Genomic DNA, 15,721 nt, shown 5'->3' with positions numbered 1-15,721 from the left:
AATAATTAATTAAGTACCCTCAATCCATTATTATTAGAGTATTTATAAAAATAACCGGTTTACACAATCTTTTGCCTGGGGCGATCCGTGTGGTCATTTCGATAAACCTCTAAAATATGGTTATTTTGTGACAAAATGTTGTGTAAACCGGTTATTTTTATAAATACCCCTTATTATTATTATTATTATTATTATAAATATGCAACCACATTCATTCATCTTCTCTCAATTCATCTACTATTTTTCGCAATGGCYCTGATAGAAACCAAGACAATAACCTGCTCCTCATCTTATGGCGATGATGACTATTCTTCTGTGGTTGACGAGGGTGGCTCCGGCATCCTCGACCACYACCATCCGCCCCTTGTATCTACATACAACGACCGTATCCGCCCATTACTCAACTGTGTTGACAAGCTCCGTCATCTTGGAGTCATGCAAGAGGGAATCCAGCTTCCGACGATCGTTGTCGTCGGTGATCAATCTTCTGGSAAGTCAAGTGTTCTTGAATCACTCGCTGGAATCAGCCTGCCTCGTGCTCAAGGTATTTGCACCAGGGTGCCGCTCATCATGAGGCTTCAGCACCACCCTGATCCTCATCCGCAACTCCACTTGGAGTACCATGAAAAAATGGTCCATACGGACGAAGCTCACATCGAAGATGATATCAKTGATGCAACCAATGAGATTGCTGGCAATGGAAAAGGAATCTCRCATACTCCATTGACTCTGATTGTTAAGAAGAAAGGTGTTCCGGATCTTACAATGGTTGATTTGCCCGGAATAACCAGAGTTCCGGTGCACGGGCAACCAGAGGATATCTACGAACAAGTTTCAGCCATCATCACCGAATACATTACGCCGAAGGAAAGCATTATTTTGAATGTTCTTTCTGCATCTGTTGATTTCTCGACCTGTGATTCGATACGAATGTCTCAACGAGTGGATAAGACCGGCGAAAGAACACTTGCCGTTGTGACGAAAGCCGATAAAAATCCTGAAGGTCTTTTGGAAAAGGTTACCGGAAATGATGTCAACATTGGTCTCGGCTACATTTGTGTGAGGAATAGAGTCGGGAAAGAGACTTATGAAGAAGCTAGGWTCAAAGAAGCGAAGCTCTTTGAGAGTCATCCATATCTTTCGCTGGTTGATAAGTCCATGGTTGGAATACCTGTTTTGGCTGAAAAGTTGGTGAAGATTCAGTCGGCGATCATCTCCAAGTGTCTCCCGGACATTGTTGTAAAGATCAGTGACAAACTTGCAGGTTATGTTGGTCAACTGAACAAGTTACCAAGGAAGATGACGTCTGTTGCAGAAGCTATGACGGCTTTCATGAGGATTRTTAGTTCTGTGAAAGAATCSTTGAAGAAAGTTCTCATGAGAGGAGAGTTTGATGAATTCCAAGATGTTAAATCAATGCATTGCACGGCCCGGCTATCAGAAATGCTGAATGATTACTCTGCCAAACTGCAAACCACGGCAGACATTAAAGACGGTGAGCACTTTCTGATTGAAGAAATTATGGTCTTGGAAGAAGCCAAAGGGATTGGACTTCCAAATTTTCTCTCTCGACCTGCATTTCTCGCAGTTTTAAACAAAAAGGTAAACGAGATTTCATCGATGCCAGTTGAATTTGTTGAAAAATTGTGGCGTTACATGGATGAAGTGGTGATAAATGTCATGAATTGCCATTTGGAGAGTTATCCGATGCTTCAGTCATCAATGAGAAGAGCTGCGCATAATCTGGTTGTGAAGATGAAGGATGCTTCTGTTAACAGAGTGATGGAGCTGGTAGAGATGGAAAAACTGACAGATTACACTTGTGATTCTCAATATAYAGWGATCTGGAACAAGTTGATAACTCATGAAAACTCTTTCATGGAGCTTGTTATCGATCATTCGAAGCCGGTGAAAATCAAAATCGAATGGCTGAATGAGGTTGAGGTGGGGCATCTGAGATTGTATGGTGMTGATGTGGTAAGACAAGCCTTTGATATGAAGATGAGGATGATTGCTTATTGGAAGATTGTGTTGAAAAGAATGGTGGATTGTATGGCGCTGCATATGCTTTATAGCATTCACAATCTGGTGAATCGGGACATTGAGACAGATATTGTGTCTGAGATGATGGCGCCACGTGGTGGTGGGATCGAGCGGATGCTGGAGGAATCGCCGGCGTTGGCCGGAAAACGGGAGAAGCTGAATAGAAGTATTAAGTTGCTGAGGGAATCTAAAGAAGTTGTTGGAAATGTGATTGATCAGATCGCTGCATATGGTGATTAGATGACCTTAATTATCTCTATTTTGTATTATGTTTGCGTGGTTAGGTTTTGATGTTTTTGGACACAACGCACGCCTTCACGGTTTTTTCTGTTAACCAAATAATTATATAAATATTTACTTCTTGCTTTGTTTTACCTTCAAATATATTTGTATTCCTTTATAAATATTTGATATAATATTTAATTTCTTTGCTTCCAGTGGTGTAGGGTCCAAACAACACATAGACCTCCATGAATTCCATTTTCTGATATGGTCTTGGGTCGAAAAGTAGGTATAAACATATACATATGCATATGCATATTTGAATAAAAAATGTAACCAAGTCCTTATCAAAGACAACAACTATTCCATGGAAAAGATGGTTTTACAAGAAATAAAAAATAGAGTAAATTTTGATTTTTGTGTATGTGGTTTACACAAATTGTGATTTTCRTATAATTTATATTTTATTGTTATTTTCGTCCATAGACTATTGAAAAACCACGGCCACAAAATAAATATAAAGACGAAAACACAGTTTCTAAACTATTTTTAACAAAACCATAAGGTAGGGGCTGTTTGGCAGTTGCTAAATGGTTTGGTGCAGAATGGTTAAGTGGTCAGAATGGTTAAGAGGGCCAGAATGGTTAAGTGCTGAATGAAATAATGTTGTTTGGTAACTGTTATCTGAATGACAGTAAATTACCATTTTAACCCTCATGAATTTATAAACGACCCCAAGAGATRCACCTATCATTAATCATAAACAATAAAAACCAAAACCCTAACTAATTCACTTGAAATAAGAAATCAGTTTATGCACCCCAAAAGTCATTAATCATAAACAATAAAAACCAAAACCCTAACCAAATCAGTTTATGCACCCCAAAAGTCATTAATCATAAACAATAAAAACCAAAACCCTAACCAAAATCTGGTTGGATTCAAGAATCAAGGCAACGAGTTCGTGAAGGAGACGATGAGCGACGGCTGGAAAAGGGGATGGCTGTGGAAGGCGACGATGAGCGACGGCTGGAAAAGGGGATGGCTGTGGAAGGCGACGATGAGCAACGGCTGGAAAAGGGGATGGCTGTGGAAGGCGACGATGAGCGATGGTGAAGCTGAAGATACCGAGAACAGAGATGTGTGAAGAGAGCGGCTAGCGACCGGCGAAGCTCAACAGGTGACCGGCGATGGCGACCGGCAAAGCTCAACAGGTGACCGGCATAAACGACCGGCGATGGCGACCGGCGATGGCTGTGGAAGGCGACGAGGGCTCATGAAGCAACACAAAATGGCTGGAAGAGAAGGGGTGTGGAAGGGTAAAGATGGAAGAAATGCAAACTGAATGGTTGAGTGAGGCTCCAGACACAAAATGGTTAAGAGGTAAATGTAACCATTAAGAGGGTTTTTTTTTTTTGCCAAACAGCCCTTACCTCTTAATCGGTAAGAGGTTTCCTCTTAATGTCACCATTAAGAGGCAACCAAACAGCCCCGTAGAGATGGAAAATTTAATTTAAACAAGGAAGTTGTCTGTGGGTCCATGTCCAAGGGTTTCTTTTCCTATGTCATCAGTTCTTAGCTGCTTCTATTTATATTGAAAAGAATCCAGGCTTTTGTGTCAAAGGCGTTTGGTTCCTCGGAATCCACAGAAATCTGATGGAATTGGAATGGTCAATTTTATTGACCAAATTCCATTCAATGTTTGGTTACCTATGGAATGAAATTGAATTCTAAAGATTTCCAAATTTGAAGAATTCACTATTCTTTACCAAATCTGATGGAATTGAATTCCATTTCATCCAAAAGTGTTAAAATGACACAAATACCTTTCTGTTCCTATTAAACTCTAGCCGCCGCTTCATGCTTGGATGTTATRTGTAAACACTTGTTGGTAACAATATTTATATATATGAGTATTTGATGTGTCAACTTGTATAAATGGTTTCGTTTATGATTGATTGAATTTTTTTTCACGTTTTATGTTTATATATATATATATATACATATATATATATATATATATATTTCAATACATTTTTTCCTCGTTAAATGTTAATTTTATATTGTTATTTGTATTTAAAAAAAATAAAGAAAAATATCGAAAGATATTTTTGTCTTTTTCATCATTCCATTCCAATTCTGTTGCAAACCAAACCATCAGATTTCAATTCATTAGACAGATTAAATTTCATTTCTACCAACTAAACACTTGATCAAACCTGATAACATTTCATTCCAATTCCTTTAACAAATTTCATTCCTTCAAAAATCATTCTGCAAACCAAACATCTCCTTAAACTTTATCAAAGATGAGAAAGATATAAGCTTAATTGTTATATTTACTGTATATAATATTATATCTTGAAACTTCAAGAAAGAGAAAAAGACCCTTTCCCTTATCCATTCCAAAACAAWAGAATCACAGTTTCTTTTGTGGTTTTTCTCCAAAATGGATCACAATGGAATAAAGTGACTGTCAAATAGTGGTTTTAGGCCTAAAAGCAAAGCCACACTTCTTGTGTTTTACAGTTAAATAATGAGGATTCGACACTAATTTCATTATATTATTCTATGAGAATTCTACATCAATACAAGACATCCTTATGGCTTCAAGCAGAATTTTCCAGGTTCACTGTAAAATTGCTGCAACTGATCCATCTTGTTTATTTTGAAGCCTCTGATCCTCACTTCTTCAGCCAATGCAGCAGTAGTTGAATCATCTTTGTCAATGCCTTCAATCCTCCACCCATTGTTTACAACACAACCTTCCACTTTCACCTGCAAATTCATATAACCGATGTTTAATATGAAGATACAACAGGACCATTCCACTGTTTTTAAACCAGAAGATATATGCTGCATTTATCAGAACTTGTATTCTAATCTTTAATACAAGTTGTTAAAAATGCTCACATACCTCTGCATCATCAACAGAATCAACAAGAAGAGCTCCATCTAATGAGAGGTCTTCGATAAGAATGTTGCTACCCTTGATGACCAATGTAGATTTTTGAGAAACTGAATTGTTTCCTCTCACTTTGCTTTTAACATCAGCAAACGTGACTGCCCATTTTGGTTTCCACACGATACGTGACCACACTTCCACCTCTTGACCATTAAAGACTTGCGTAATTGGGTCATCTACCTTCACACCTACCTGGAGACACACATAAGAAACTGGAAACCATCAGAAAACCGACACTGATTCAATATCAGATAACTTGGTTCACAGGGAGGGGTGGTTATTCAATGAACCATAATAAAATTCAATTGGGGGATAACCCACTCAAACCCATGATAAATCGCAAACCCAAGACTTGTCCAATGACTCCCTAAGTGGCATGCCATGTAAAGTGTACTAAGAAACTAGCAGGGGCACAAGAATGTTAAAGAATTCAGAGCAATTGTTCAAATTTTGCTGACCTTTCTTAGAATCATGCTGTTTGCTCGATAAATTGCCATTTCTCCAGAAGTAGCGCTGTGATATGGATTTCCCTTAGGTACCTTCAATTCAYGTCAAGCAATTGTCAATGAGAAAATAGGAAGTCCGTACGGTTAAAAGCTTCATCCCTCACAAGAATAGCAACTAGAAAACATACGTCAAACAGATGCTCATTAACCTTTCATTTGTTATTTATTTCAGATATACAGTTACCTGAAATCCATTTTTCCTCTTGCAAAGCTTTGCTTAATGAATTTGACAAACATTTCATTTTAAATGTAATCTACAATGAGAGTAAAATAAGTACCTTTGCAGCATCCTCGGCGTTGTTCTTTACAGGTGCATAAGCAAGCCATGTTTCTGTCACCTAAGAAGTYAGAAAATACAGTAAAGGCGTTAAAAYTGTTAGATATACCAGCATTAATMGAGGTTGCCCTCATCTGGCATGCCATTTAACACATTTTGCTTGACTATATATCCTCCTTCGCCTAAAAAYATCGAGAATACTAATTAAGCCAGAGAACSCGCATGCAATATACAACTTTCATGACCCGGTGGAACCTTTTTCTTGTTCTAGCAATTGTTTTAAGTTTCATAAACTAAACTGCAATGCTCCTTTAAGTTAGCAATTATAAGATCCAAAAGGTGGGCCAATAAAGAAAAATACTTGTCGATTACAATGTCAATATAGCAAAATGACATGAGGACAACTATAGTGAGATACGAGGCATCTCTGAGGCAAGTTCTCGAAAGTCACCTAAAATTATTGAGAACTAAAAGTGCGGTATGAAGTTTTACTTACTGTGAATCCAACCCTAGCTGATGGAGGCAACGTTTTAGGATAATCCTGCATCATACATTCCAATCTAGTAGAGGACTTGAATTCAGTTTTTGACGAGTCTTTGTATCTGCAATGCAAAAATACAGATTAGTTAATGAGCAAAGAAGATAGCTCAAGTTAGGATTTACATTCAAACAGATAACAATTGCTTTTACTCTCTAACAGCAATAAATCAAGTTGTGATTCATCATCTTCAAAGCATTGCATTTTGCTTGAAAAATCATCTGTACAAGTGCTCTTATAACTGTAACACAGTGGGTACTAAAAACAATGACAGCACCATATTTAGTTTTGGACCCAATACAACCCTGTAATTAATCATCTTGATTGTCAAGAACCATAAGCGCTACTATCTTATGCTTGTAAGGAAAATTTCAAGCTACCAAATAGACCAGATTATCATGGCCCCATGATCATATTTTGGTAAAATTGGAAGAAAGAGTATGTATCAAAGAGCCAAGAAGAAAGAGCGAAAGAAAGATGAGAAAGAGAGAAATTACTTGGGGTTAATAAACTCCTTTATAGCACCACCAGTTTTTGACAGCTCATCAATGTAAGGACCAAGTTCAAGAATCAACTGCATGGAACATAATCATAAAAAACAAGACTTCAAAAACACATCAAAAATCAGAACGAAGTTTTCACACAAACACAAAAGATCACGTGTCAAATACTTTTGTAGCTATCTATCACTGCTGCTTTTAAGCAATAACTAGCGATTCATTGATATCTGTCAAACTCATACAATTTTTAAGCCTTCCATCTGCTGTTTTAGGCTTTTACAAAATTTGGTGCTTTTACACTAGTTCTGTCAACCCTCCAGTGAACTACAGCATATGGCAGCCACATGGGACATGTGTTTCATTGAAGTGTATAACTATAAAACAAAAGGATGAAGACACTTCCCCAACCCAAAGATCAATATGGCTTCAGTTAGATGCTCACAACTCAGAATCCTTGTAACATGTCGGCTTTCCAGAGTTCATTAAAAGCATTTAAATGGTGCAGATCTTTATGTCTAGAGCTGGATTAATATTCACAAACCAAGATTCAATTCCAGAGAATGGCAATCCCCATGTTTGGACCAAACCTTTTGGGGAACCAAACTGGATATCAAACTGTTGCCTTAACTGGAAGACCCAGATTCGATCGAGGGATGGTGACTACTGAAGTATGGGCCACGATCCTCCCGGGAGGGGGGAGATTTGTCGGGTTTATGTGGAGGGGGACGTTTTGCATAAATCATGTGGATTAAGGGACCAAAGGTGTCGATACCACAACACCAAAAAGAAATTCATCAACCAAGATGATAGTTGTAAAACCTTGTGAATAAAAAAAACAGTTTTCAGGAATAAAGTCAAGGGTAGGGATGATAGTTCCATAGTGCACAAGACTAAAACGATTTCAGATGAAGATCATACTTGGTTTATGTTTCCTGGGTATGGAGAATAGCCAGTTTCACAATTAACATCGCCATCAGGATGACCTGTTGCTCTAAGCAGAGGATCAAGTTGATTGTATTCCACATTAATCACCATTTCCCTCCCTGAGGTCATATTATTTGGATATCAGAACAATCATAGAAGGCTGACAGCAATAATGTAACTACAACTAGATAACTATTAAACGATGAATAACTGAAAAAATAGTGCTCAACACAATGTACCATCTGTATGAGTAAGCTTGGTAATGCCTCCAATAGCTTCTTTGGCCTTTCGAGGAACAGCAAGGGAATTAACATGGTATTCTTTAGTGGCACTAACTCCTAATGCTGAAGGAATGGCCTAAACAATGGAAACAATTAAATCATATTCAAACTCTTGCCCACATGAAGAAGAAATTATGCTACCATTCTAGTGAACCTTGAATAGAAGTCCATTTGTATCTTGGAAAAACAAGACCCATCTCAAACCAGCATCTTTCCTGCAAGATTGTTTCAGTAGATTCATAATTTAGATGAGTTTAGCCTTTTAAGACAGTGTTCAAGTGTAAGCCGTAGGATTGAAGATGGATCAAGGGGGATATAACATTGAAACTTTGAAACACTCGAGTTCAGGAAACCAGTTAGCGATGTCCTCTTGTTAAATGGCTTTAAATGAATTAAATCTATAGATCCAATCCAAACAGGAGATGCAAATAAAAAGGATTATGAGATCCTAAATTAGAGACTAATACGTTAGTAAAATAGAAAACCAAGAAACAAGAGGCTCGACATACCATTCTTTAAGTAGGCCACTTGAATAAAGAAGGGCATGAACATCACCATGGCCATGAGGTTTTGTCTAATAAGAAAACAGAAGATGTAATTATTGTAAAATGAAAAAAGAAATAAGATTCAAATAAGAGCATGGTTGTATGAAGAAACGAAGAAACCCATTTGTACTAAATAAAAGATCCACCTGTATTCTGTATTTATTGGTTGGGTCTAAAGCAAGCCTTGCATCGTTATCAGCCAAGCAAGCAACCTTTTCCTGAAACATGGTTAAACTGAAGTGTCAACACCATCCTAGTGTTCTAACGAGTACCAATCCCAAGCATAAAAACTACCTGTTTCAAAAGTTTTACTTGCGTAGGTTTCATTCCATAATAGGCATTTGATTCTAAGAGTCGTAAAGTACGCTCATGTGTATCATCTGAGGTCATTATCACAAAAGGTACGTCTCTGCAGCATTCGCCTACAATATAGAAGTAGTAACATTATCGCATTAGTTCATATAATGAATAGAAAATATACATGTTTATGAGATGTCAGTTTTGTGTCCCTACAAGAAGTTAGATTAGGGAACAGTATAAAGGACTTCTGCTGGTGGCCTGTCCAGTAAAGATGTCGAACAACACAATCACAAGAGGAAAAGTATGCATTCCCATGAGAACACGGGGGCTTTCCCAAAGAGGGTTCTAAAGAAGCCTATGATTGGAAATATATGAGATGCACCAATCATGCCTATCCAAATAATTGGCTTCATCGACTTATTTCATAATAGTTCACCACTGTACAACTACACAAATACAAAATACGCTCCAAGTAAAGTAACAACCTTGAGCATCCCTGCAACTAGCTTCAGATAAGGATAATATGGACTCAATGTAGTGCTGTAAGAAACAAGTTCCTGTAGTTGTTTCCATGGGAAGTGCTACCTGTGGGATGGAGCAAATTTTAATAAATCATATCAAGTCAATTAAAAAAAATTCCCTCAAAACATATAAAAAGGTAGTACTTTTACTATTAATAATAATAGCAGTAGTAGTAGTAGTAGTAGTAGTAGTAGTAGTAGTAGTAGTAGTAGTAGTAGTAGTAGTAAGGACTGACAACCTTTATTCCCTTGTATCCAAGACGTTCCCCAAGCCCTCCTGCAACAAGAACAAATGCAGCATTCTGCACCTGCTTCACACCAGTCTCCTCATATTTGATAAAGTTATCATCACCACAAGTCAGAACTTCACCTGATGGCACCTGCAGAAAAATAGTTCAAAACCTTCATAGATTTCCATTTGACTTGAAGTTTACAAGAGGATTTAAAAACAATGCTAATGATTCCCAACAAAGAATCATGAACTGCACAAACATAGAACAGGATGTATAGAGATAGAAGACAGTTTATGATTGCCCAGAGACGATGACTCTACATCAAAAGCTGGAAGTGATAGTAAGAAAGGGAGTTACAAAAGATTAAAGGCTCGTGAAGAGCAGTAAGAATACATGGTTTTTGTGAAATATCTAATTCAATGATCCTTGATTAAGGAACATGTAGCCTGTAGGCTGCACATTAGTTGCAGCATAGAAGGCAATAGCACTTCAATCACTTCTCAAATACAGTACAGCAACACTTCGGTTACAAATTTATCATATGACCATAGGAAAGCCTCCCTTATGAATGAAGTAGCTGTGTTTTAGTTACACATTTACACAGCATATAAACGTCTCAAAGTACAAATATATTTCTAACAGAGGCTGACATACATTTTTATTTTAGGAAGGTTATGTGCTAGCATGACTATTCCGAAATCCAGAGTCCACACAACATCCCCCGGAGTTCAGAATAGTCTTTCTTTTTCTTTCCAAAGAAAGACTTCTGAAATCCGGGGGCTGTTGGGTGGACTCTGGAATTTAGGTCTCAGCATAGAACTTGAACCTTTGTATACTTCACTCTTAGGGGGCCGTTTACCAATGTTACCCGGGTAAGCCCTTACCAAGTCATATTACCGTACCAGATGAAGGTAAGGACCGAGAGTCTTACCCGGTAAGTGAGGGTGACGACTATTACCGCGGTTAGCGATAACCAGGTAAATAGTTGCATACTATAACGTTTTGGTGGACTAAAATCTTACACGGTAAGTAAGTAATAGTGTTGAATTTTGCCGGTAAGCACTTATCCAAGTAAGCGTTAGGTAAACAGCCCCTTAGACAGCTTGGGAATAATACATATGTCACATATAGCTTTCATAAAAGCAAAACATAACTAATAAATTAGGTCATCAGCTAAGATTTATTAGTGTAATGCCTTTGCTGAATTGCAGTAGAACGAATGGATTCAATGTTTCATCCACTTGTGGCAGCTGCAAGGAAATTTTCCGCTTTGGTATTACAAATAAATGATTTCTGGGTTGCATGAATACCATTCGGATAACAAAGTTGGGTTTTCTTGTGTTAAGTTAATCAATATAACCAGCATTTACAAAGGAAAGTCATAAGGATGGACATACCTTATTTGTATTGAATGTCTATGATGAGGTAAAAACTTAACTACAGAACTAATCATGAAAACAAAAGCTAAGTTGCACAGACTGGTGACCGAAAAGATGGAGTGTAGCAACTTACAGAAGGCGTGAAGCCATCAAATGGATTCTTTCCAGCCTTTGAATCTGCCAAGAGTTCTTTGGCAGTCTTGATATATGAAGCCAAACCCCCTGGGTAGCTTGAATTAAGCAGAGCTACCTAAAAGAACAACGCAAATGTCATTCTGGGATTCAAGCAGTCAAGTGCCATCGTGTGCATAAGCAAAAGTAAAGGAACAAACTCCCATGTACGACATGAATGTCATGGTTATATTTAGATGTTACATTCTAACAGGCCAAAAATCTGATAATTTAGTTAACCATTTGAAAGATTGCAGGTTCCTCACAACTTCATTAAGGGTTTTGTGTAACTTCCTTAAACTGTATCAAAGAATCTCCCTTTTAGCTCCTCTTAATAGAAGAGTTAGATTTCTCTTTTTCGGCTCTAAATTTTCATGGATCTCCTGTTTGACCCTTGATTAAGCAAAGGTCACCAAATTGTGACTGATATTGGATCTCAGTAGGACTGTAGGAGTAAACTAAGAAACAGAAAAAGACATCATAAAAAGTCATAAATTCACAATTGTACCTCTGTTTCAGAATCGTGTGGATTGCAAATCACTATAAAGTCTTGTATGGTAAAATAACAATTTTATATAAATAGAAAACAAAAACCCATTGAACTATGGAATATTTTTTTCATACTATTTTACTTGTAGTGGCGGAGTTTTATAAGGATGGGTATCAACAAAGGTAATGCAAAAGTGTTAGATCTTACCAACACTTGAATGTATGATACCTACGGAAACAAAGCAAGTTGAAACGGGTTGTTTTGGCCCAACGAACCAAATATAGGCAACTACCGCCTCTACTTTCACCTATATTCTCCATTCTCCACTTTGCAGGTCTCATCTCCGTTGAATACTTATGCCAGGTAGAGTGGAACCGCAAAGGCTTCGTTAATGAAATCAAAATGTTCAAATGTAATTTGTTTATGCAATTTACCTCTCAATGTATGATTCCTTTAGGTTCTTATATATTCCTAATTTAATATCTCCATTTTAGAGGTAACAATATGTGATTGCGCAATCAATCTATGTAGAGAAATGGATAAGTGCCCACCAAATCGACAACATATATACATGACCTAAATGAATAGCATGATGTAACAGACCTAGCAGCAAGTATATTACCTGAGCAAGCAAAGCTTTTTTCTCGTCGTCATCAACACCAGGATCAGGCCAATTCTCAAACAAATGACCCTGCCCCGTCTCCAGCAACATCTTTCCGAGCTCTATCTGCATATACTCCAAAAAAAAAATGAAATCAACCCCAAATAGCATCACCGCATTACAGAAACACAAATACACGTTACGTATGCATACCTGATCGGGGGGAAGAATCGAGAGGTTTTTTTGGAGATTAGGAGATGAAGAAGTGGAGAGTTCATTGAGTTGAATATTAGCGAGTTTCAGAATGGCGGAATCGACGGCTGAAGAAGCCATGAATTTGATAAAAGAAGAGATAGATCTTAAGATTCTGGTCTAGTAAGAGTGATCGGTAACTGCGATCAGAAAACAGGGAGGATGAAGACGACGACGATGAAGTAGGGAAGTCTTAGACGGAATATTTTAGGAGTTTATATTCATATGGATTGACGGGTCGGGTCTTTTTCCTATAATTTTCAGCTCCCTCTTCGTTTAGTATATAATTCCAGTTCCAATTCTAAAACAAACTGTATTTTTTTTTTTCTTACGGTAGAATTAATGGATAATTTATTACTTATTTTTATTATGGGGGTGTTTGGGATTGTGCGTAAAAATAACTTATTGACTTATTCTGGTATGGCACCGGTAAGAAGCACTTTTGAATGTTTAGATAAAGAGTTTATACCGGTGTCAAACCAGTAATATGAAATTTTTTAAGAAGTTAAATCTTTCTAACTTAAAATAAGTTGATAAACATTTTTGTAGAAAATGATAAATTGTTTCACATAAGCAATCTCAAACACCTCCTGTGTGTTTGGTCATCATGGTTTCAAGTTCTAATTAATTTGATATCGATTTTTCGCTACTAACTCAAATAGAGAATGATTTTATGAGTTCTTAACTTTTTCGAGATTTACGTATTAAAAGTTTTGGTGAATTATAAACCGAAATTAAAAGTTAGCGTGTTCTTTTTTTAAATATAAATTCATTTATGCATGTTGTTTCATGAGCTCGTAACCTTTCATTTACGACTCGGATCAAGAAATCTTGTTTTTTTGAAACTATTTATTTTTCAAGATTGAAATTTCAACAATTTTATCTGAACAAAAATCAAAACCTTATTGAGTTTTTTCTAGTAATAAAACCCTATAATTTTGAGTAATAAAACCCTTCCAAGCGATATTTTTTCTAGCATCTCCACCATCCAGTTTTGCCGGTGATTCTTTTTCAATCGACCGTCAAAATTTGATGATTTTTGTTGGGTCTTCAAATTGAATCACAATAATACCATGTAAATCTTCAACTGATACAACTATAGGCCTATAGATCTGGTGAATGGTGATGGTTTTCACATAGTCCCTAAACTTGATGTTTATATAGTGTGATTGAAATTGAGATGTTAATTGACTCACTATCTTTTTGTGTTTTTGCCTGGAGATGGCCAAATGGGAGCGACCTAGGACCTGCCCGACCCAAACTGATTAGGACTGGTTTGGGATCACCGGTTATGGTTTTCGTCAAAAAGAAGGCACGGCCCGATTTTTCCAAAAAAATGTTTTTTTTTAATTTATTTTTAAATGTAATACCAACTTTCGAAGTGTATTTGATTAAAAACCAATTACAAAAGTATAATAAAACATATTTAGTTGACCAAATTACATATTTTCAAGTGTATTACAATTAACACTTTTGTATTCTTTAAAAGGAAGCTTAAAAAAAACATAAAACCGGTTTGGGCCCGACCCTGAACCGGTTCTCATAACCGGGGATTCGTATTTGGGTCGTGATTGGGACCAGTTACAAGATCATTATTTTGGGACCAGTCCGATTTAGACCCGACCCGTGACCCATTTTTTGACATCTCTAGGTATATATGCAATTTGCAAAATATGAAACATCAAATAAAATTAAACTCATAATTCTAGCAACCGGCCCATCAAATACAATAATCTACGTAGGAACCCAAGATAAGACCCAAATAAGGCCCATATTACCATTACAAATGAAAATTCATTTTAATTATTTTGTTAGGAGAACCCAATCCAAATTTTTATATACACACATGGTCAAAATTTGTAGTTTACTCTATTATTTATATAATTTCTTCAAAAAAAAAAAAAAAACAATATTAAATAAAAAATGTTCTAAGCGATTCCATGTCTTTATTAAAACAGTTATAACAACCATGGACCATTTAAATTGGGTGTCTACTCTGCTCATGAGAAAATACATGAGACCGCGTGAAGTAATATTGATCAAACTTATTTTATATTTATATCTCAAATAATATTTGATTAGAGACATTTATAATTTTTTATTTTAAAGTTATTATAATATATAAATATAAACATAAAAATAATAATGAAAAATACTTTTTATCAATAAATTTCATTACAAAATATCAAACATACAAATCATATGATGACTCACTTATTTTGAGTATACACAAACAATTTTGATGTAAATAATTGTATTTATGCTACTCCTTTTAGCATGTGTCTTGCGACCCCCATATCCAATCATCCCGTACAAAGAGTGACGATTATTAAATCATAACCATACCAAATTAAGCCGAATGCCTTTATGTATGCATCAATGTCGACATCGTCTGATAAAACCAAATGTACAGGTATTGACAATTAAAAGTAGTTAAAACGTCAGTTATATGAACCATCAAAAGATAAACCGAACAAATAAGACTTTGTCTAGACAAAGCATAAACAAGCTAATGAGTAGATAAATGAACAACTCAGAGATTCAGTAGTTTATAAATAAATAAAAAATACAAGTAAACATGGTCGTAGTAGCATGTAAGATGGGCAGAGACGACCCACACCCATCTATCTAGTAAAAAGATCTCAGTATTTTTATTTTATGAATGCTACATACGAGCTTCATTAAAGAACTAAGACCATGTTTGTTAGTAGTTTAACGAGCTTAACGGGATTCATAACTTATTCGGTCAGTTATAAATGACTATTTGGTATTGGCTTAATAACATAGGAAGCGACTTATTTAGTAAAATTCTAAGAGAGCTTTATGTAGAAAGTCAAGTTTTTTTTTTTTTTCCAAAACATGTCCCTACCAATTAAAAACATGTTTCTTCCATCTATGAAAAAAAAACTTTCACAACCTATACAGAGAAATTATTCCACACATACAACTTTACCCATACATCACTCAATAGAA

General features: G+C 36.3%; 2 protein-coding genes across 3 annotated transcripts; one reads left to right on the top strand and one right to left on the bottom strand.

Moving 5' to 3' along the window:
* The first annotated feature begins 249 nt into the window (after window positions 1-249).
* Window positions 250-2,416, top strand: LOC112509713 (dynamin-related protein 4C-like). Its single transcript, XM_025114855.1, has one exon. It carries the CDS (start codon window positions 250-252, stop codon window positions 2,281-2,283), a length of 2,034 nt encoding a protein of 677 aa, XP_024970623.1. The 3' UTR covers window positions 2,284-2,416.
* A 2,210-nt stretch (window positions 2,417-4,626) lies between these two features.
* Window positions 4,627-12,898, bottom strand: LOC112523107 (UDP-sugar pyrophosphorylase-like). 2 transcript variants are annotated; one of them, XM_025132565.1, is made up of 18 exons: window positions 12,710-12,898; window positions 12,518-12,622; window positions 11,368-11,484; window positions 9,993-10,002; window positions 9,862-9,899; window positions 9,587-9,686; window positions 9,096-9,223; window positions 8,948-9,019; window positions 8,766-8,830; window positions 8,411-8,471; window positions 8,215-8,332; window positions 7,970-8,094; window positions 7,049-7,125; window positions 6,510-6,615; window positions 6,015-6,074; window positions 5,689-5,769; window positions 5,183-5,422; window positions 4,627-5,043 (listed from the first exon to the last, which is right to left on the bottom strand). In XM_025132565.1, the coding sequence occupies exons 1-18, from the start codon at window positions 12,827-12,829 to the stop codon at window positions 4,867-4,869; spliced, it is 1,800 nt and encodes a 599-aa protein (XP_024988333.1). In that variant the 5' UTR covers window positions 12,830-12,898; the 3' UTR covers window positions 4,627-4,866. The 2 variants fall into 2 exon arrangements, with proteins under 2 accessions (XP_024988333.1, XP_024988324.1); XM_025132556.1 differs by having other exon boundaries at window positions 9,862-10,002.
* Window positions 12,899-15,721: the final 2,823 nt, after the last annotated feature.

The sequence above is a fragment of the Cynara cardunculus genome, assembly GCF_001531365.2.
Source record: "Cynara cardunculus var. scolymus isolate 2C chromosome LG 1, CcrdV1, whole genome shotgun sequence".
In the NCBI taxonomy this organism is placed as follows: domain Eukaryota; kingdom Viridiplantae; phylum Streptophyta; class Magnoliopsida; order Asterales; family Asteraceae; genus Cynara; species Cynara cardunculus.
This window is presented reverse-complemented; position numbering and strand designations above follow the sequence as displayed.

Coding starts and splice junctions, on each gene's coding strand:
- LOC112523107 (XM_025132556.1), bottom strand. CDS start 12,829: ATGGCTTCTTCAGCCGTCGATTCCGCCATTCTGAAACTCGCTAATATT. Junction 11,485..12,517: donor AAAAAGCTTTGCTTGCTCAG/GTAATATACTTG, acceptor TTGTTCTTTTAG/GTAGCTCTGCTTAATTCAAG. Junction 8,333..8,410: donor CAAATGGACTTCTATTCAAG/GTTCACTAGAAT, acceptor TCCATTGTTTAG/GCCATTCCTTCAGCATTAGG.